This window comes from Mirounga angustirostris, unplaced genomic scaffold, assembly GCF_029215605.1.
Source record: "Mirounga angustirostris isolate CCGP_5_RB_7025 unplaced genomic scaffold, mMirAng1.0.hap1 SCAF_8, whole genome shotgun sequence".
In the NCBI taxonomy this organism is placed as follows: Eukaryota; Metazoa; Chordata; class Mammalia; order Carnivora; family Phocidae; genus Mirounga; species Mirounga angustirostris.
In genome coordinates, this window is record NW_026991716.1 from 68,797,657 (window position 1) to 68,820,296 (window position 22,640).

General features: G+C 42.0%; 1 protein-coding gene across 10 annotated transcripts in view; it reads left to right on the top strand.

Moving 5' to 3' along the window:
* Positions 1-22,640, top strand: part of BCKDHB (branched chain keto acid dehydrogenase E1 subunit beta) — a 210,614-nt gene that overhangs the window by 13,009 nt on the left and 174,965 nt on the right. For 8 of the 10 annotated variants that reach the window (XR_010413678.1, XR_010413679.1, XM_064597797.1 and 5 more), the window contains exons 3-4: positions 412-480; positions 2,713-2,817. Coding sequence is in view for 8 of the 10 variants with exons in the window: in XM_064597797.1 (XP_064453867.1) it covers positions 412-480; positions 2,713-2,817 (174 nt within the window). In the remaining 2 variants the exon portion in view is untranslated. The remainder of the gene's footprint in view (positions 1-411; positions 481-2,712; positions 2,818-22,640) is intronic. The other 2 variants (XM_064597800.1, XM_054505444.2) reach the window with 1 other exon arrangement.

A 22,640-nucleotide genomic window follows, 5' to 3' on the forward strand; every position in this document is an offset into this window, starting at 1 on the left:
CCTCGTTTTCTTCATGGGTAAAACAAGGTGACATTCTAGATCAGTGGTTCTTTGTCAGTTGGGGTGATTGTAATCCCCCTTCTTCCTTTATGTTTAACGACTTCTGGAGACACTTTTAGCGGTCACAACTGTGTGTGTGTGTGTGTTTTGGAATGGGGGGCGCAACTGTCATCCACTGGGTAGAGACCAGGGATGCTGCTCTCTGTCTGCAATGCACAGAACAGGCTGCTACAATGAAAGAATTATTCAGTCCAAACTGTCAGTGATGTTGAAGTTGAGAAGCCTTGATTTAAACCTCGGATTCACTTGTTTTCTGATTTAAAGTGTAAGCATTTAAATTACTTATTTTTTGTTGTCAGTATCACTTAAGGGTTATTAAATAAAACATGTTCTTTAAACATTGTTTTTCAGTAATATTTGGTGAAGATGTCGCCTTTGGAGGAGTCTTTAGATGTACGGTTGGCTTGCGAGACAAGTATGGTAAGTCACCATCTTTATATATGAATAGTATTCCTGTATAACTTTTCCTTAAATATCTTGAAGATACAAAAGATGCCTGTTCCATTGTTTGCCATATCCTTATTGTATAGATAGTTGTTGGTTTTTGTTTTTATTTTTGTTGTTTGGTTTAGTTTTCCATTTCCATAGACATCCACAGAATCCTTTGGCCTAGATTTCTCCTGATGTGTTCTAATTGCAGTATCTCTCTGATCTGGTTCAGATCACACATATTATAGATGCCAAAGTCATCTTCATTAAATGTATTGTTTTTCATGTCATTCAAATCCAGGAAGCTTTGATCTCTTACTACTGCCTACCTTACCCAATTTTGATTCCAGTGTCTCTAGTTCAAGATTCTGCCCTACTGGTCTCTGTTAATAGATTTCATCTTTTATTACCTGTATTAGTCAGGGTTCTCCAGAGAATTAGAAGCATTAGGATATATATATATATATTTGTAGCTATGTATGTATGTATATATGTATGGGTATTATATATTCATCTATATCTATTTGTATTTATATGCATCCCTCTCTCTCTATATCTATGTCTACACCTATATCTATATTGAGAAAGAGAGAGAGATTTATTTATTTTTTTTAAAGATTTTATTTATTTATTCATGAGAGACAGAGAGAGAGAGGCAGAGGGAGAAGCAGGCTCCCAAGGAGCAGAGAGCCTGATGCGGGACTCAATCCCAGGACCCTGGGATCATGACCTGAGCCGAAGGCAGACGCTTAACCATCTGAGCCACCCAGGCGCCCGAGAGATTTATTTTTTAAGGAATTGGCTCACATAATGAGGGGGCTGGCAAGTCTGAAATCTGTAGGGCAAGCCAGCAAGCTGGAAACCCAGGCAGGGTTTCTATGTTGCAGTCTTCAGGCCGAATTTCTTCTTGTTGGGGAAACCTGTCTTTTTTCCTAAGGCCTTCAAATGACTGGGTGAAGCTCATCATATTATGAAGGGCCATCTGCTTTACTGAAAGTCTAGTGATTTAAATGTTAATCACATCTAAAGAATACTTTCACAGCAATATCTATACTATTTGACCTAACAACTGGGCACCATCATCTAGCCGAGTTGACACATGAGATTTACTATTCCCTCTTCCAAAAAAAAAAAAAAAAAAAAATTCACCATCCCATTATCCTTCCACACGTCTTACCTCAGCTGATCTCTGTCTTTTGCTTGGCATGTGATTGATTTCTGCCTATTGCTTTTACTCATTTCATTTGACTCAGACTTCAAACAGTGCATTTTGGCCCATCCAAGCATCCTCCCTCCTGACTTGCTGTGTAAGGAATATATTTCAACTCCTTACTGTTAGGGGTGACTTTGAGGTGATTTGACTTTTCGTTTCTTCTTTCAGTCTTACCTAAACTGGAAGTCAGCAAAGTGCTTAAGTTTAGGGGGAAGAGTAGACATCTACCTTTCTTTTTACCTTTGCCACTGCTCTCTAAAGAAAGAGACAGGAGAGGGCGCCTGGGTGGCTCAGTTGGTTAAGCGACTGCCTTCGGCTCAGGTCATGATCCTGGAGTCCCTGGATCGAGTCCCGCATCGGGCTCCCTGCTCGGCAGGGAGCCTGCTTCTCCCTCTGACCCTCCCCCCTCTCATGTGCTCTCTGTCTCTCTCATTCTCTCTGTCTCAAATAAATAAATAAAATCTTAAAAAAAAAAAAAAAAAAGAAAGAGACAGGAGAAAGCAGTGGGGCAGGACTCAGAAAATCAACCTGCTATAAAGAGAAGAGAACTATAAGCAAGGTGGAACATGATGCCATGATGTCCTGGATTCAAATATAACACAACCTCAGAGAAGAGTGGAAAAAGAAAGAACAACAATTAGGAAAAAAAAAATCCGAAAGCTGTTTAGAGATTGAGATAGTTGGGCCAATCTCAACTGTCTCACACTATCTCAGTTAGTTCCAGCTAATTCAGGTGCCTACAAACTTTAGCTCTTTAAAAAAAAATTGAAAAGCCTTTATATACATTTGATTTCAAAAGCAATGCATATGCATTGAAGAAAATTTGGAAAATATAGAAAAGCATAAAGGAGAAACATAAAATTGTCCATACTTCCAAAGATAACCTAGAGAAAACCATGGTACCCCTCTTGGTTTACACACTTCTAGATCATATTTGAATATATCTGAATATGTTTGCATATATTAACTAATGTTTAAAACATTGAATTATACTTTTGTTTTCTTCCTAGGATTTTCAGCTCCGCTTACATTGCCCACCTGTTCTTGCATGTTGTCTACTTTATCCATTGGAACCCTTCACATGTTCATCATAGTTGTTTTAAATCCCTGGTCTGGTAATTCCAATCCCTGCCCTATCTGGTTCTGATGCTTGCTCTGTCTCCTCAAACTGTGATTTTGCCTTTTGGTGTGCCTTGTAATTTTCTCTCGCTAGATGGACATGATGCACTGGGTGAAAGGAACTGCTGTAAATAGGCCTTTAGGGATGTGGTGATGAGGTGTTTGGGGAAGGGAAGCATTCTGTAGTCCTGTGATTAGGTCTCAGTCCTTTATTGAGCCTATGCCTCTGGACTGTGAACTTCATAGGTGTTTTTTTCTCTCTCTCAGGTGGGACAGGAGGGCTGTTGCTGCCTGGATTTGGGCATTGTCCTTCCCCCAGGTCAATTACACTCTGACAATAAATACCCAGGTTTCCCTTGATGTCAGGCCTTTTTAAGAAGGGAGTGCTCTGGCGTATTTCAAAATGGTTCCTTGTCTGCTTCCCCAGCTGGAAGCAAGAGGGGATTTTTCTCCTGTGTTTATCCTAGGAATCTGGTCGAGCTCCTGGAGGTAAGCCTCACAATTTTGGGGAGGCCTCCTTAGGACTGGGTCCTTAGAGTTTTTAACTCTCAGGCTTGTTTGCACTGAGCCTCCAGCAACTCCTCAATTACAGTTCAAGTTTTCCTTCCCTGGCACTGGCTCTCACAGTGGTTTTTACTCCTTAGTCCCAGCTCTGGTAAGTCAAGATTTCCCGTATTCCTCTGTCTGTCTCTTCAGTCTCGAGGACAGCAGTTTGCTCTGTGTCCTCTCCTCTCTCTCGGGTCCAAGAAGAGGTGTTCATTTTTCAGTCTGCGGCTTTTGACTTGCTGTTAGGACAGAGTGGCTACTTCCAAGCTCCTCACATGTGGAATTGGAAACCAGAGGTCGAATTATAGTTGAGCTACTTAGGCTTGTCTACATCTGGTGTAGCTGTGCGGCCCCTCAGTTTCTCGCCTCGCTCTCCCTGTCTTGCCCTTGCCAGCGTGGTAGCGGGCCGAGTGCTTGTTGAGGCCGGCGAGGCTTCTGTTGGCTGCCTGCCCAGGTTCTCATCTGTGGTGCTCTTCTGACTGTACCCATTCTGTCTGGGGCATGGCCCCCCTGTCCCCTGCTGCTCACTGGGGACTGGCGAATTTCTAAATCCAGTGTAGACCTCCGGCTTGAGCTTCACATCTGTGTTCTCATTATACCATGGCACATCATCACCTCGGTGTTCCAGTCACTTCAAACGCAGCATTTCCAAACTCTTATTTTCAGACTCTGCGGAGTGCATTGTCTCCACCCAGCAGATCCACAGTGACCATTGCACTTGCTATCTCGGTGACTACGCCACTATCCGTTCAGTTACCTGAGCCAGAAACTGGGGGGCGGGATCTGAGTCTCTTCCTCCTTTCCCATTCTTTACCCCCAGTCATCTTCACGGTTTGTCTCTAAAGTGACCTCTCCTTTCCAGTCTCACCTCCCTGGTCTGCCTTCAGATCCTTAATCATCTTTGCTTGGACAGTTTCACTGCTGTTCTTAGCAATCTGCCTCCCTCCAGTCCGCACCTGGCTGCCAGTGTGACCGTTCTAAAAGGCACATCTCATGGCAGCTTATACAAAAGACTCTGAGATCTGTCCTCTACCTACCTACCTGACCTCATTCAATTTATTTACCAATATTGAATCGCTAGATGTTTTCCCTAAGCCTCTGCTTTTTCCCCATCTCTCGTCCTTTGCACATGCCATTTGGATCTCTCTCATCCGATTCCCTGGTAAGCTCCGCTTTTGCCTTCAGAAGTTTCCTCTAGAAAGCTCTTCCTGACTCTCCAAGCAGACTCAGGCACTAGGTTTCACTGCTCAGATTTTATACCTTTTACATAGTGCAGGCTGCAGTGTCGTCTCCCCACCCACATCTCTGCCCCAGACAGCTTCTGGAAGGCCACGGATATTTAAGTCATCTGTGCATCCCAAGCTCCTCATATCGTGTCTGTCTGTACTTATGAAGTGGATGTTGTTGAGTGAACTTACCCTTCACTCTCTCACCAAGACAATGTCCCACTGCCTCAGAAAGGGGATTTCCTTATTTCCCTTTAATGATGTTTGGTTGGTCAGATTTTTTTCTTAAAACAGCGAGAAACTCTCACTTGAAAAAGTCCTCTACTCATCAAGGCACCTGCAGATTTAGGTCTCTACAACACGGGGCTGAGCTAATTAAGCACTAACTTTTAGCTGTATTGTCAGCGGCTGTGAATTTTTTTTTTCTTTTTTTAACAAACGCTTTAGGACTATGAATTGAAGTTTTGAATAATTCCAGGTTGGTCAATATGAACAATTAAATCAACTCTCTCTAATGAGACTGAGTGAACGTCAGTCTTCAGGAGCGAAGAATAAAGGAAGTGGTGAAGAGAAATCTATTAAAATAGAACTTTTCCTGGGCGCCTGGGTGGCTCAGTCGGTTAAGCGGCTGCCTTCGGCTCAGGTCATGATCCCAGGGTCCTGGGATCGAGTCCCGCATCGGGCTCCCCGCTCTGCAGGGAGCCTGCTTCTCCCTCTCCCTCTGCCTACTTGTGTTCTCTATCTCTCTGTCAAATAAATAAATAAGATCTTAAAAAAAAAAATAGAACTTTTCCCATATTTAAAAAAATAGCATATATCTTTTAAAAATAATTCTCTGCCCTTTTGAGTGCAGGCCAGGGATGTTTAGCTGTCCAGAAGCCTGTCCACTTAGTATTTTTTTTGAAGTTAAAAGCACTTGTATTTAAAAGATTATATTGATCTCGTTGAATACATGGCATTAAATGACATAGCAAAGAGCATCTTGCAAGGAATTGATTTAGCTTTCTGGGGAGGAGCTGAATGTTGAGAGAGACTGGATCACGGTCAGTAGGTGGCAGCCTACACTTCTAAATGAGGCTGTCCTTGCCGGCAGTACCAATACTCTGCCACGGCCGAGAAGCATTTTAAATCCCGTCCGAAGGGAGAATTTGAAGAATTGCGGGTTACTGACCTAATGTTGTGATGCTGAATGCTACTTGATATTAAAAAGAAGGAACTGTATAATAAGGGACTATGCTATTAAAAAAAGGAGAGAGAGAGAGCTCTTTTGCACTGCAGATAATCCAGATGCGTGAGTATAGCACCATAAACCACTGTTCTCCTTCCTTGTCTTTTGATGGCACAAAATAGTAAGGGTGGTTTGAAAACTGAAAATAGATGGTCTAACCTCATTGACACATTGCACACCAAATATCAGCTTTAGGCTTTTTAAGCAAGGGCTCCCTTGCCCAGAGCAACAGTTCCCTAGGCGTGTCCTAGGGAAGCCTTGGGTAGGAGCAGGCAATTCAAATGGTAGGTGATTTTTTTAGGGTATGTGATTTTATGTTGAATACTACACATCCTGTCATTCATATAATGAGACAGATTCCACAGTTCCTACGGAACCTGTCCTCATTACTGTCGTTCTCTCTATGTTGTCTTTCTGTGTTTTAGTCACATAAGACTTTGGTATGTCAGGTTAAGCAGATATTTTTTTAAAGATTTATTCATTCATTTGAGAGAGAGAGAGACATAGAGAGTGAGTGAATGAGTGTGGGGAGGGGCAGAGGGAGAGAGAAACCCCAGCAGACTCCTTGCTGAGCTCAGAGCCTGATGCGGGGCTCGATCCCACGATCATTAGATCATGACTTGAGCCAAAACCAGGAGTCAGTTCCCTAACCCACTGAGCCACCCAGGCGCCCCTCAACATATGTTTTTATTTCACACTCTTCTGTACTGATGTGGACATTGCTAGGCTGTGGTTCATAAGGCTATATTTTAGTCCACTTATTGGAAGAAACTTAGGTGAGAAGGAATAGCAGAGGACTTGGTGAATTAGTCTATGGGCCCAAACATCTGCCTTTTCATGGGATTTGATATTTTTCCATTACTGTGTTCATTCCTGTACACCACAACTGCAGTCTGTCCTAGCAGCTTGGGAAAACGAATATAACCGCTTATTTGTTTTCTTACGTAAACGTCATCGAGATTGTTTAACCAGGCACTTTAATACACTGGATTCAGGAAGGAAAACTAGGGCGGGCGTGGGGAGAAGACACGTTCTCCTCTGTCATATGCCGATATTTGGGACTTGATTTTCAGCCTCCCTGGCCTCATCAGTCAAGGAAAGGACTAGATGTGCCTCACCGGCACATACTTTGGTATTCTTTGTGCTTGTGTCTCTTTTTAAAAAGAGGAGCATATTTGTTTTACATTTCCATTTCCTTTATATTTAGAGGTATTATGAATATAACAATTGTTCTGTCATTTTAGAATCATGGGCGCATGGGGCCTTTAATTTTCTCTGAAGACATCCCTTCTCCGGTATAAGTTTTAAATTTGAGGAATGCAGGCAAAATCTTTTGACAAGTCTGCTATACTTTAATGTGAATTATGAAGTTAACCTTTTCAACATAAAAAAATGACCTGCTGCCGAGAAGGGGTTACTTGGGTCATCATGATCCTTTCGGGTGTAGTGTCAGGAACGTCAGTTGTGAAAGGGGGCCTGGCTTCTAGGCAGTTACAACTAATTTCACTGAAGAAAACACTGGGTAAAATAATGATAGTTCTCGAGGGAAATGGAATATGTGATTTATTTTCCCCACAAAGTATACACATGTATGACTTCACAGCACATTTAATACCAGATATAAGTTGTAAGTTGTTTAACTGTTCTGTGAATTTGGAGTAAAAACAGGTGTTAAGATGGTGTAAACTTTTTTTTTCTAATGTGCTTATTAAAAAATATTTTAAAAGGATTGTTACTAGCTTTAAGTGTCTTTCTTCCTAAAAGTCAGGCGCTTTAAATTGCTGGTATTACAAGGCCCTTTGTTTTCTAAGAGTACACATGTGGTAGAACTAGATAAGAAGAGGGGTATATTAAACGTGTTCTTTAACTCTGTTATCCAGTCGAAGTACCCTAGAAAATGGGACGAAAATATTACTGAGATATACTTCATTTACATTCGTTTCCATCCTACATGCTTCGATGTTCTTTTGTGAATTTTCATTCCTAAAAGATTTTGGAACCTACTAAAATTAGAATTGGAACAGATGGTCACTGTATTTTAATTTCTCTAAAAATCAAAATGTGTATCCTCACAATTGGCATGTTGACCAATGTCTCAACAAGTAACATTTAAGAAAATAAGATTTAATGTATCTTGTAGGAGATGAGAGCTAGAGAGAGATTGAGGCTATACCTAGTCCAGTGATTCTCGACTGGGGGTGATTTCTCACTCCTGGGGACAGGAGTCCAGAGATGTTTTTGATTATCACAGCTGGGGGTTGCCACTGGCATGTAATGGGTAGAGGTCAGGGCTACCAATAACTGTCTCACCATGCACAGGACAGCCCTCTCCCACCAAACAGAATTCTCTGGCCCCAAATGTCAATAGTGCTAAGGTTGAAGACCCCTGATCTAGTCCTCCACATTATCTAGAAACTGGAGTTCCGAGAGGTTAGATACTATCAAGTTGTCCAGCGGTAAGCAGGTGAGCCAATCCCCAGCTCAACCTTCCAAAAAACCAGTGCTGAGCTTTCTGCACTACGTTGTTTTTCCTTCTTACTTATGAATGAGCAACTCCTATAAAGCATGAAAAATAGAAGGAATATACAAGGAATTTTAATGAACAGAGCTTAAGGGTTTTGATTACTCATGGAGTAGGAATAACCCATCAGTAGTGATCAGTAACCCATTTTAAAAAGTTCTTAAAAATTCTTTTTGTGGGGGCGCCTGGGTGGCTCAGTCGTTAAGCGTCTGCCTTCGGCTCAGGTCATGATCCCGGGGTCCTGGGATCGAGCCCCGCATCGGGCTCCCTGCTCGGCGGGAAGCCTGCTTCTCCCTTACCCACTCCCTCTGCTTGTGTTCCTTCTCTCACTGTGTCTCTCTCTGTCAAATAAATAAAATCTTTAAAAAAAAAAAAAAATTCTTTTTGTGATTCTTTTGTGAGCATGTTTTTTTGATCAGTGTATTAAGTTGTTTTGGGTTGGTACCTGCTGCCTTGACTGTTTTGTTTGGTTTGGTTTTTCCTTAGTTGATTAAACAATAAATGTTAGAGCTGCCAACAGGTGTTCTCTTTGACATTTTGAGCATTAGGGTGTAATGCCCTTAAGCCAGTTTTTCCCAACCTTATTTGACAATGGCAGGCTTTTAAAATGATCAAATGTGAGCACCAACAAGGCTTAGGAGATAGGCTTGGACTAAAGTATTAGACCAAGAAAAATGGGGTTATAGGGTCATTATTGTCAGAACGTATAAAATTGAGTCCTATAATTTTTAAGACATCACAATTAAGAATTAGAAAAATGAAACTATATTGAGAACACTTTAAAGGGAGTAAAAGATGTTTCATTTTACACTTGCGCTATCCAGTAAGACCTAGATCCTATATTCTTTTTTTTTTTTTTAAGATTTTATTTATTTATTTGTCAGAGAGAGAGAGAGAGAGAGAGCACAAGCAGGTGGAGTGGCAGGCAAAGGGAGAGGGAGAAGCAGGCTCCCCGCTGAGCAGGGAGCCTGATGCGGGACTTGATCCCAGGACCCTGAGATCATGACTGGAGCCGAAGGCAGATGCTTAACCATCTGAGCCACCCAGGCGTCCCTAGATCCTGTATTCTTAATATTAGGGATGATGTTCCTGAGTTAGCTTCCTAAATCAGATGCTAAGTCTTACACATATCCTCTTCCAGACTGGTGGGAAGAACACACACTTCAGTATTTAGTATTTCTTGAATTTGGATGTACTCGATATTTTTAATTGTTAGATTTCGGACAGCTCACTTTCTAATTTTTACATATTGAAGCCATGACTTTTTTTTTTTTTACTTTTCATATATGCAGAATTGCTGCTTATTTGATTCAAATATAATTTTTGAATTATGATGCTTTTCTTTTTAGATCCCAGAAATTCTCAGGGATGAAAGGGCATCAGTAGTCTAATAATTTTCATATACAGCTCAGATTGCTGTGTATCTGGGAATCCTTGGATTCTCCCATCCTGTTTTGTTCATGTTGAGGAAACCGATCACAGAGCCCACTAAATGACACCGGAGAGTGCTTTTCCTTCTCAGAAGTAGCACGTCTGATGGTCCTGGCAGCTACGTGGCAGCTTCACGTTGACATGGCACTCAGATGTTGAGCTGTTACTGTCACTTAACCTGAGGTCATTTACCTGTCTCAAGAGAGGTTTGAATCTAAGCGTGTAGGTTATTTACAAAGCTGTACAATCTTTACTTTAGTTCTAACGTGGAATTCCACTGTTTAGCGACTTCTGTGCAGTTAGAAATTCACATAACAATGAAATTAACCAGGAAAAATGATTTCCCAGTCAAATCGGGAGTAGCCCGTACAAACTGCCCTGCATGGAGGACAGCATTAATGTCACCCGATAGGTATTTGTTGAGCGAAACCTTCTATATCAAGTCATAGAGGATTGGAGCAAGTGCTTTGTTTTCTGTTCCTGTTTGGTGTAGATGAAATTTCATGGTTGCTTTGATTGGCAGAGTGGATAAGGGATCAGTTAGGTAAAGGTTGGCAAATGTCATGTGCTAAGGAATCATTTGGGAAGCTTGCTGGACAAAAGGTTTTCAGTTTCCCAGTGAGCAGCTACACCCAAAGGCAGCTTTAACGATGAAGTGCTTGACCTTCTCCCATGGCACCCTGCCATCCCTCCCCCCACAACCCTCAAGGCCCTTTGGCCACCAGCCAGAAATGGTGGCAGCTAGCCAACCATAAATTAGCCAAAAGATTATTTTTCTGTCGTTTTGGCTCCTGGACACTCAAGCATCTTTGGTAATAAGGGATTTCTCCCACTCTCAATTTCTGGGCAGGCTGCTCATTTAACCCTCGTGTTTTCCTCTTCTGGTCTCTGCCAGCTGGGAGTCCAGCAGAAACAAAGACCCTAGTTTCTAAGCCAGAAACACAAACACAGTATTACATTCTTAATTAGTCAAGATCCTGTAGATGCTAATTTGAGTATTTTGTTCTGGAAGAAGTGGAGGCTCCTTAGGATTCAAAAGGAAACTTTTAAGTCACTTTAGGAACATGTCAATTCTTAAAGGGAAGAAAGGAACATTTAGATGGCGTAAACCCTTTATATCTTTTCAAATCTAAATTGAACACTGATAGGATAGACGTTAAAGAGAGAAGTTCCATAGCATTCTCAACAATTTCCTGAGTCTGAGAGGGCAACTCAGTCATTTGAAGAAGGCACCTTTCTCTTTTGTCAGAGATTCTAGAGTTTCTGCCCAAGGACCAGCTAGCCACTTAGCTTTTAATTATTCTGTTCTTGATTCTGTGATATTCTGTAATTAATATTTTAATTCTTTAAAATAGTTATTTTAATTATTTAATTATTCTATTTTTAATAATTGAGGTTACAACGCTGCTCACAGTGTTTACCTCTTCGTATCAAAAAGAGAAAAGTTAGGGGCCCCTGGCTGGCTCAGTCAGAGGAGCATGTGACTCTTGATCTCGGGGTTGTGGGTTCAAGCCCCATGTTGGGTAAAGAGATTACTAGAAAAATAAAAAATAGAGAAAAGGGGGGAGAGGGAGAGAAAGAGAGAAAGAGGGAGAGAGGGAGAGAGAGGAAGAGAGAGAGAGAGAGAGGTTAGCTATTGTAGCGCCAGTGGTTGCACTCCTGTTCCCAAATGGCTTCATTCACCCTGCCATCTGCTGACAGTGAATCAGGAGGGTAATCAGGGTCTGTCCTGTGCCTCTAACCTATCCAGCCTGTCCTGATTTCTCTCAGATACGTGTAAGCAGAATTTGAGCCGAATAGTCTCAGTAAAGCATTCTCCTTTTTCAGTTCTTGCCAAATTCCCTTCCTCTGCCCACCTATCTAGTTCACACTAGTTCTTTCTTCAGGGGTGGGGCAGAAGACCACACTCACTACTCAGCTTTAGCTCCCATTACACTTCAAGATTTCAGCACAGTGAAATTTAGGTAAAATTTGCTCCCAATGTTTTTAGGCTAGGTAAGCCTTAGCTCTCAATGTCCATTTTCCTAAGGGAACGACCGCCAAGTTACTGCGCAGGGTTTCACGGTGCAATTTTCCAGTAGCCGTAGAGCATGTCCCATTTCCTTCCCAGTCCTCCCCACGTTCCAAGCAATTACAGGATCCGAGGATAGACGTGGCTCTCTGAGAGCTGTGCGTAGACTCTTCTCCCTGCAAGTCCTGGACTTCCTGGTGCGGTTGTATTTTTTCAGGCCCCCTTCCGTTATTTGTGTCTATTTGTGGTCTCTAGCCGAGCTTTCGTTCAATAGCAACAGCCTCTCCTCCCTCCTTCAGCTAAAGGACCAGGTCCACTTGTTAGCATCTGCTGCACTTTCTCCTTTCCAGATCCCACAGTGTCTGTTTTTATTTATTTATTTATTTTTTTCTCTTGTGGGTCTCCTTTTGGAGGTGTTAGCGGTTTGTCACAGTTTGGCTCTGCCTGTCCTCTTCTTGCCATTACTGTGTGTGCGGCCCTAAGTGGCCTGATGTCCATCCTCTGGAGAACAGCCAAAAAAAGGCAATGGAGAGGCCCCGGGTGCTGGCGCAGTGACCTGTGGATCTGTGGTTCCTGCCTTGGCTAATGTCGTGGTTTCGGGGGGACTTGAGGTGACTGATCTTCACAATTCCCCAAACCATCTCCTGCACACATAATAAAATCTAAGTTCAGACAGCAGGCTAGCTATGAAAATGTAAGATTAAGACAAGCCCTCTGGCTCTATTCTCCAACCAGAACACTTCCCCTCCGCTTCTCCCATATAGATATTCTAGAGCCTCTGCTGCCTGGCAACTCCACCGGTTTTCTTTGTTTGGGTCAGTTTTATAGTTTCTGCAGACCTGGAAGGTGGCCACTCCAAATAGCCCTGGGTCTGTTTAAGCGTGTGATCGGGATTGCCAGGCCAACTGCTCACAAGTAATGAAGGATAATGAAGGCAGCGATGGCGAGAAGGACACTCAGCAGAGAGAGGCTGGCGTTGACTCTTACTGTTGCCACGTTGACCAGTGGGCACAGGAAGTGGTTACTATTAAAGTGTCATCCGAACTCTCTCTTGGACTAAGGCACTTCCTTACCATGTCCTGGGGTTACTTGGCATATTTGCCTGAGACCGGTTTACTGTGCCTTTTAAGAGCTTGTTGGAGCTGCCAGTCCAGGAAGGTAGATGCCTTTCGGTTGTGTGTGTACATGGGTGGGACTAGGGTTTGACGTAGGTCTCCAGGCAGCAACGGCACCCCTCACTCCATGGCTGTGCTCCTCGGCCTCGCCCCTGTGTCGCAGGACTGGTCATTAGGTCTCGCCCCAGAGGTTCCGAGTTACTGCTGCGGGGTGTGGCCCGGGTGTTGGAGTTTTAAAAGGTCCCCAGGTGGTTCAAATGTGCAGCCAAGTTTGAGAACTCCTACTCTAGAAGGTACTAAAGTTTTTAAGATGTGTTCTCTGCCTTTAAGGAAATCCCAGTACACTTGCTGGGCCAAAGCCTAATTACATGGTGAGTAAAATAACAGTGTAAGAATGAAATAACAATATAAAACTATGTAAGAAGGTGCCTAGTGACTTCGTTTCTTTGCTTTAGGCCAGAAATTTAAATGACAGAGGGTGAACTAAGTGGTGCACTGAGAGTTTTTATAGAAAATGGCACTGGAGACTTCTGGAAAAAGAGAAAATTGAACATAAGGTCTCTTTTGTTTCCCCCAATAAAACGTTAAGGGATCTTCTTTTGTAGAGGCCGAAATCCCCAAGGATGGGGATAGTGGGACTGGAGACCACATGAACAAAATGCTGGGAGCTGGAAGGTACAGGGCTTGATAGGCTTGCCAAAACCGAATCTGGAATGGGCAGTGGAGTGGCCAAGAACCAGCCTCGTTTATATCATGGAATTACCCAAGGGCTCAGGAATTGCCAACACCAAGTACCTCTGGGAAGAGGGATGAAGAGAATGGTGCTCTAGAATGAGAAAAAAATGGCTGAAAGTCTTTTTGAGAAGCCCTTAGATCTCTGCCAGCAGGATCTCTACCGTGGAGGTTCACTCTCCATGGAGAGAGTAGATATAAACCTACCTAGAGGTAAGGGAGGCTGGGAAATGGAGCCTCTATTCTGTGTAGATCTGTGCTAAAACTATTCTGTGTACAGTTTTACCTAAAACTCTGGGGTGCTGTTACTGTAGAAGAAAGGGAGAATGAAGAATGGGGGATGACTACCAATCAGTACCGTGCTTCCATATACAGGCATTTGCTACATTAATATAATAATATTAATAATAATGATGAAACTGATGATAGCAGCAAACTCTGAGAGTGCTTTCTACATGCCCAGCTCTGTTCTGGGAACTTTATATTAGCTCATCTAGTCCCCACAATCCTATGAAATTCTATTATCCCATTTTGTAGATGTAGAAACTGAGGCACAGAGAGGATGAATAACTTTCTCAAGATTTCACAACTAGAACCAGGCCTAACACTTCATCATTCTGGGATGAAACCTGACATTGTGATTAAGTTTCAGAAAAACCTGATTTCCAATTAACGTTGTTTGATATATTGGTTTTGTGTTCTCTTTGGGAAAAAATGAGTATACTGACCTATGCTTGATAAATAGAAGGAATTAGTGCTAGTTTTATAAAACTATTATGTCTGTACAAATTGAAGTAACATTAAAATACAAATAATTTAACATTTGAGGTCTATTAGTTTTTTCTGCTTCAAATGAGTTCACATATTTTGAATAGTGTTGTAGAGGTGGCAAATGACATAATTAACCTGGTCATTTAGAAGGTAACTCTGGCCACAGCACGGGGAGCTAACTGTGAGACTAAAGGCAGGGACAACGGGGGCGAGGATTGGGGAGTCTGGAGGTTCTTAAACTTGAGCGTGCATCGGAATCACCTGGAAGGCTTGCCCAGGCACAGATTACTGGGCTCTACCCCAGAGTTTCTGGCTCAGGAGGTCTGGGGGGTGGGGGGTGGGCAAGAATTTTTACTTCTAACAGGTTTCCAGATGTTGCTGCTGCTGCTGGTCTAAGGATCACGGTTTGAGAACGACTGCATTTATCTGAGAGGTAATGAGAATCTAACATATGTCAGTGGGAGGGAAGATGAAATCGGGGGGTGGGGCAATGAAGAGTCAATTAGGGACAACTGCTAGGACTTGCCATTCTTTGGAAGTTGGGGCAAATGGAGAGGAAAGGATCTAGGGCAGTTGGCTGGGGTTCAACATTGAATGAAAGATAGACTGAAAAGTGTTGGTTGGGTGTGCAGTGAAGAGGCCATCGGTGACTTGCTGACCTAAAGAAAGACGATTTTCATGGCAAAGTGAGGTCAGAAATAGATGACCAAGGCTTCAAGGAGATAAGATTTTCCTGTTCTAGAATATAGAATATAGATTTCTTTAATTCTGAAACACTGGATTATACTCTGTATTATGGCTTATTTTAGCTGGCCATCTGGTTTGGACCAAACTAAAGACTTCCATCGTATTGTGCATTGTGATACTTTCTGGCTTTCTCCCTGACCTTTTGTTTAAAAATAGATCTGACACTAAAAAAGTGTCCAGTTTATTTCAAGCGAAACTCCCCCTTTTGCATATGTGCATATTAGTTTTCGATCAATGTAGAAACCATTTTCCTTGCATTTTGTTATGTATGGTGACTTTCAAGCTCTGTCTGCCTCTTGCATCCTGCTTATGGATCCTCAAAACAACTCGGATTTAAAACTTCGGATGCGTCAAGGTCTGTTGGCTTTACCTTGGGGTTTCTCTCACTACTGTCCCGAGCATAGTTTATGCGCCCATAATGATGATCTGAATGATTATATTTGTCACAAGAGGCTTTGTTCTCACTCTCCTTCCTACTCTAGTTCCTTATGTGTACATCTGTGAGTTTTCCCAGAATGCAGTTCTGATCATAGTACTTTATTTAAGATCTTCTCCATGTTTAATAGTCAGGTCCAGTTTTCTTAGCTTAGCATTGAAGATCTTAAATGATCTGGCTCTGACTTTTCTTTCCAATTTTAGTTTCTCTCCCTCATATTCTTGGCTGCATCTACACTACTCACCAGTCGTACCCATGCTTCTCTGCCCCTGGGGAAGTCTTCCCTCTGCTTTAAATCTGATTTATATTTTCAGACCTAGTATATCTTCCTCACAGCCGTCACTACCCAGAAGTAATTTCTCTCAGTTATTCTCGTCAGTTTCCATCTAGTGCTGCATCTATAACTCAGTATGCTTATTTTGCCTCCTATTTTACTTATATATCATCATATCTCCTGTGATGCCCATAATAGTGACATAGAAATTGGTTGAATGAGTGGAAGAATGGGAAGCCAGTTGTCATGACTTGGTGCAAATAAAGTGGTGATTCATTTAACTGACACATAAGAGTATTGCATACCAGTGAATGACTTTCACCAGTGAATGACTTTGACTGGAATTTTCTAATGCTTCTGTGAGTGAGAATTTAAGGAGACTTCTTCTAAGTATGGTCTATCAACTTTGTCATCTTTTTGGATCAGAAGTCTTTTATTTAACTTATTAGTTTTTGGTTGTCTTAGATATTTTGGTGAGCTGAATACTATCCTTTTCTGCATTTTTTTTATTCTTATGTTAATCCCCATACATTACATCATTAGTTTTAGATGTAGTGTTCCATGATTCATTGTTTGTGCATAACACCCTGTGCTCCATGCAGAATGTGCCCTCCTCAATACCCACCACCAGGCTAACCCATCCGCCCACCCCCCTCCCCTCTAGAACCCTCAGTTTGTTTTTCAGAGTCCATCGTCTCTCATGGTTTGTCTACCCCTCCGATTTCCCCCGCTTCATTCTTCCTCTCCCGCTACCTTCTTCTTCTTTTTTTTTTTTCTTAACATATATTGCATTATTTGTTTCAGAGGTACAGATCTGAGATTCAACAGTTTTGCACAATTCACAGCGCTTACCAGAGCACATACCCTCCCCAGTGTCTATCACCCAGTCACCCCATCCCTCCCACCCACCCCCCACTCCAGCAACCCTCAGTTTGTTTCCTGCGATTAAGAATTCCTCATATCAGTGAGGTCATATGATACATGTCTTTCTCTGTTTGACTTATTTCGCTCGAGCTGAATACTATCCTTATTGCAAGATGTCCCCTGTCTGTTATGCTGTTATGGCAAGCTTGTTAAAGCATTACCTGAATGACACATGTGTGTATAAGTACACATGTACACACATGAATTCACACATTTTACCTGAGATTGATATGGTGACCAACTGTGTTGTTTTTTCCACACAAGAGATATTAGTTAGATGAACTGATTTCGAAGTCACTAGCCTGATTAATAACCTGGACCAATTAATTTCTGCCTTTTGATAAATTCCATTGATGTTTTCTGATTCTGCTTTCATTTACTCATTGGAGTATGAACTAGAAAAGTGCAGTATATAAGTAATTAGAGTATAGAACTGATGTAGGATTTGTTGGTTACAATTGATTTTAGAGGAAGAAACATCTAGAACTAGCATAAGAAAATGTAATGCTATAAATTATAAAAATTCTAAAACATTTCAGATTTAGTAGAGTGATATAATTGAATTTTTTTTTTAAGAATTTTTTTTGTTTATTCATTTCAGACAGAGAGATACAGAGTGAGAGAGAGAGCAGGAGCAGTGAGGGGAGGCAGAGGGAGAGGGAGAAGCAGACTCCCTGCTGAGCAGGGAACCTGATGTGGGGCTCGATCCCAGGACCCTGAGATCATGACCTGAGCCGAAGGCAGACGCTTAACCATCTGAGCCACCCAGGTGCCCCGATGTAATTGAATTTTTAAAAATAACTGTTGTTGGGGCGCCTGGGTGGCTCAGTCATTAAGCGTCTGCCTTCGGCTCCGGTCATGAGTCCTGGGATCGAGCCCGGCATGGGACTCCCTGCTCCGAGGGAAGCCTCCCTTCTCCCTCTCCCTCTCCCGTTCCCCCTGCTTGTGTTCCCTCTCTCTGTCAAATAAATAAATACAATCTTAAAAAAAAAATAAAATAACTGTTTTTTTTTTTTGGCTGAGCATCAGTCATTTGGGACCATGATAAGGAACATAATTATGATATCTGCGTTTCCCTCTGCCTGTATATGTACATTGAATTAGTTCGTATAGCAGTGAGACTCAGGGATATTTTTAAAAGAGCTGATAGCCAGTGTTTATTTTCTGGTTAAAACTGGTTCTTGATTCTCTTGAGCTTTATTTTATTAATAGCTCTTGAATTTGGACTTAGAATTGGTTTAATGTCAACTTTCTCCTGTTTACAAAGGGGAAAGCTCATTTATTTTTCATGCTTCTTTGTCATGTTGTTCCCTTTGCTTCTGAGAAAAGGGCACCAACCTATTTAGATAGGGAAGTTTAGGCTATTTATAAAGCTAGGCAGGTTAATTGAAATTGACAGCTTGGTAATGTCCTCCTTGGTGAATGACGCACATGGATTTTAGATGATGTTGGCATGCTGTTTTCACTTATAGTCAGGAATCAGCTGGAGGAATTTGTGTGCTTTGAGCTTCAGTGTTGACGTAGGTATTGAGTATAGATATGTTTTAGGAAACATCTCATTTCCATATAAATGAAGGAAGACTAAAAAAAAATTAGATGGCTTGCCCTTAAATTCCAGCTGTTATCACAAGGATGACTAAAATATTTCTTTTGACTTTCTGGAAAAACAGCTTTGGTTGTATTCAAGTGAAGTGAAGTTATTGCAGGTTTATTCAGAAATACTGCTTGTATTCATTTTTGGGAACCTTTTCTCAACTTCAGCTGTGTGTACATAGATTTGAAAAATTGTATTTTTCGTGTGCATTTCTGTAAACTGTAGGTTTAATCTCTTAAATTTTAGATAGCTTCATTTAAGAAATTTGTAGTCCCATCAATAACCTTGTCGACGTAATTTTAATAAAAGGTAGAGGAGCCACAGTCTTCATCTTTCTTGCATGACAAAACTGTGGGTTTGGGGTTTTTGTTGTTGTTGTTTTTATCTATTTATTTTTTTAAAGATTTTATTTTTATTTATTTGACCGAGAGAGAGACAGCCAGAGAGGGAACACAAGCAGGGAGAGCAGGAGACGGAGAAGCAGGCTTCCCACCGAGCAGGGAGCCTGATGCGGGGGCTCGATCCCAGGACCCTGGGATCATGACCTGAGCCGAAGGCAGACGCGTAACGACTGAGCCACCCAGGCGCCCCTAGCATGACTCAGTAAAGTAATAGACCAATGTACTAACCAATGTAGTTACTTAACAACTAACCTATGTAGGTAATTAAAACCCTTATTTCTATCATTGTTTTGGGGTATAGACATAGTTTTATTTATTTATTTATTTATTTATTTATTTATTTATTTATTTATTAAGATTTTATTTATTCATTTGATAGAGAACACAACCAGGGGGAGCAGCAGAGGGAGAGGGAGAAGCAAGCTCTGGCTGAGCATGGAGCCCCATGCAGGACTCGATCCCAGGACCCTGCGATCATGACCTGAGCCAAAGGCAGACGCTTAACTGACTGAGCCACCCAGGCGCCCCTGTTGTTGTTTTTAGACCGTAAATATCAGTTTGACTAAAATGGGTTTTTGTGCTTTTTCTTTCCAAGTGTCACTTAAAGGAAAGTCTAATGTGAGCCTAAATAGAGTAATAGTACGTATTTCCTAGAACCCAAACATTCAGATTACATTTATTTAAATTCAGTTTCATTCAAGATAAGGTGATTTCATAAGTGGGAATTTTATCTCCTTAAATCACATTGATCATGCTGGGAAACAAAATTTTAGTTTCTATGCCAAGTGTCAAAACTCCAGTGGTTGAATACATCTTTGGTGGGCCCATAGTCCTTGTGAAAGCCAGCACTGGGCAGTTCCTAAAGACGCGTGGGGCTCTGAGAATGCCGAGTTGGTTCTGTGCTGCTTTGGTCATGCTGTTACCTGCGTGGATCATCATCTCTTAGGGTCCTACTCAAATGTATGGTGAAAGCACACAGCACGTAGTTCAGGGAGCCAGACACTGTTTGCTCAGGTATGCTCGAGGGGGTTAGTGTAGGAACCAGTGCTTTCAAGCGGATGCTTGTTTAAATAGAACCATGGCCTTCTGGGATCAACTGGCCCTCGTTCCCAAGCCGTACGTTGGAAGGCTTTGGGCTCGCTTGGATTCAGTCCTTGGCCTGTGTTGTCTCCAGGCCTCTGCAGATACAGGGCGACAGCAGCAGCATTCCTTCCTCAGTCCTTCTGATCATCAGCTCTTCATTCTCACCGGTAGATTATTTCTTGCAGGTTAGCAGAGGCCAGGCCTCCTGTTCCTAGCCTTCCTCTGCTCAGTGGTAAACCTTGGCATCTTTGCATGAAGGTGCATGCAGGCCTCCTGCTGGACCTATTCGTGGTCTTGCCAATGGAACAAGATTTAGGTTCACAGTTTAGAATTGCTTGTCCTAGCGCAGCCACCGAAGCTGACCTTCCGGCCCTACCCCACTCTTTAGCCCAGATAAAGAGAGAACTGATTGCGGAGCGTCCAAATGCCCCTCACCTCTTCTAGGCAGTGTGGACTGAGGTTGAGGGTGCGCAGGATGCGATGCTGAGTGGTGGCACTGAGCACTTTGTTCATCTTGAAATAATTTCGTTCCATTGTTCCATATTTCTGGTAGTCTCTAATCTGGTAATTGCTAATAGTAATTGAATTTCTTGGCAAACAAAAGAAGATCCAATTTTCAGGCACCAAAATCATTTTTATTTTACCCTTTAAGATTTCTTTATTATTCATTAAAAAGTAAAAAATCTCTTTAAAGTTGATGCATGACTTCAGAAGCACAGCAAGCAGGAAACGTTGAATGCAGTTCAAGTTTTTTTTTTCTTTTAAATAACTCTTATAATTTTATAAGATCATTTGAACTATGAAATGGATGTAGCCAGTTGGATATACCGTTGAATCTCGACTGGTGTGAGGACTTTCTCTAAATTTCCTTGCTTCCCTTCCCCTTTACCCTAAGAGTGGGTAGTGTAAAAACTGCTTGACACTTTACTTAACATCTTAGTTTTATGCACAGTTTGGAGATTTTATACTATTTCTAGACAGAAGCATGTATACATTTATACAGGGTAGCAGTGCTATCTTGCTTTGCAATTATTGACTCAAAGTTTGAAGCAGCCCTTCTAAGAGTTCTTCTTTTTAAGATTTATTTATTTATTTATTTATTTATTTATTTATTTATTTATTTGTGTGAGAGAGAATGAGATAGAGAGAGCATGAGGGGGGGGAGGGTCAGAGGGAGAAGCAGACCCCCCGCTGAGCAGGGAGCCCGATGCGGGACTCGATCCCGGGACTCCAGGATCTTGACCTGAGCCAAAGGCAGTCGCCTAACCGACTGAGCCACCCAGGCGCCCCTTAATTTAATTTTTTTAAAAGATTTTATTTATTTATTTGAGAGAGAGAATGAGAGACAGAGAGCACGAGAGGGAAGAGGGTCAGAGGGAGAAGCAGATCCCCCGCTGAGCAGGGAGCCCGATGTGGGACTCGATCCCGGGACTCCAGGATCATGACCTGAGCCGAAGGCAGTCGCTTAACCAACTGAGCCACTCAGGCGCCCGACAGTAGTACTCTTTAGATGCCAGAATGAGAAGAAGGAAAGGAAGATCAAACTAGGTGCAATTGGGAGATGATCTAGTATTTGCCTGATTATCCAGTCCAATGCTGGGCTTAAATTTTTTTTTTTTTTTAAAGATTTTATTTATTTATTTGAGACAGAGAGAATGAGAGACAGAGAGCATGAGAGGGAGGAGGGTCAGAGGGAGAAGCAGACTCCCCGCCGAGCAGGGAGCCCGATGCGGGACTCGATCCAGGGACTCCAGGATCATGACCCGAGCTGAAGGCAGTCGCTTAACCGACTGAGCCACCCAGGCGCCCTAAAAGTTCTTCTTAAATTCTCAATTGTTTTCTTGATAATTTTTTAATTGCTGTTTTCTTTTAGAGGTGTTTTTTCTTTTACTTCATTGTTAGAAACTAGGCCAGGTAATGTGAAGGCTTAACCCGGCTATCTTACTTGCTTTAGCTTTTTGGAGAAACATTTGAGGGAATTTTCGGAACTGCCTGTAAAGACTTATTACATTCAGATTAAATGTTCAGAACTATTTTGCATCTGTGACGGTGGTGCCAGGTAATTAAGGTCTCGTTTGGTATGTGTTAGCATTTGAGTTGAGTAGTGGAGCCAGTTTAGGAAATAAATTTCTCTAGTAGAATGAATGGCACAAGCCGTAGAGTACCAAGGCTGCCAGTTCCTGGCTGTTGTCCTTGGGCAAGTCACATAAATCAAGACTCAGTTTCCTTATTTGAAGAACGTGGGGCTGGTGGGCAGGTGTTCAGTAGGGCTAGGGTTTTGTGATTCTGTAATTTATTGTTCTGCTTGCTCTTCTTGGATACCCAACCATAACTTTTACATGATCATTACATTATCTCATGGGTTCTCTACCTAGTTTTTCTTTTTTAAATTAAAAAATATACTTTTATCCCTTGTGAAATTTCTTGTAGGTATAACTTTGAATTTTCCCCTAATAGGTACAATGTAGTAGTGTCCCTCTATTTTCTTTAATTTAGGAATCTTTGTTTATTTTATTTATTTATTTAAGATTTTATTTATTCATTTGAGAGAGAGAGAGAGAGCACGAGCAGGGGGAGGGGCAGAGGCAGGCTCCCCACTGACCAGGGAGCCGGAAGCCATGGGGCTCCATCCCAGGACTCCGGGGGTCGTGACCTGAGCCAAAGGCAGACACTTAACTGACTGAGCCACCCAGGTGCCCCAAAGGAATCTTTGTTTAAATGAAAGATGAATTTACCCCATGTAACTTCTTCTTTCCAGTTAACCATGCAAAGTTAAAAA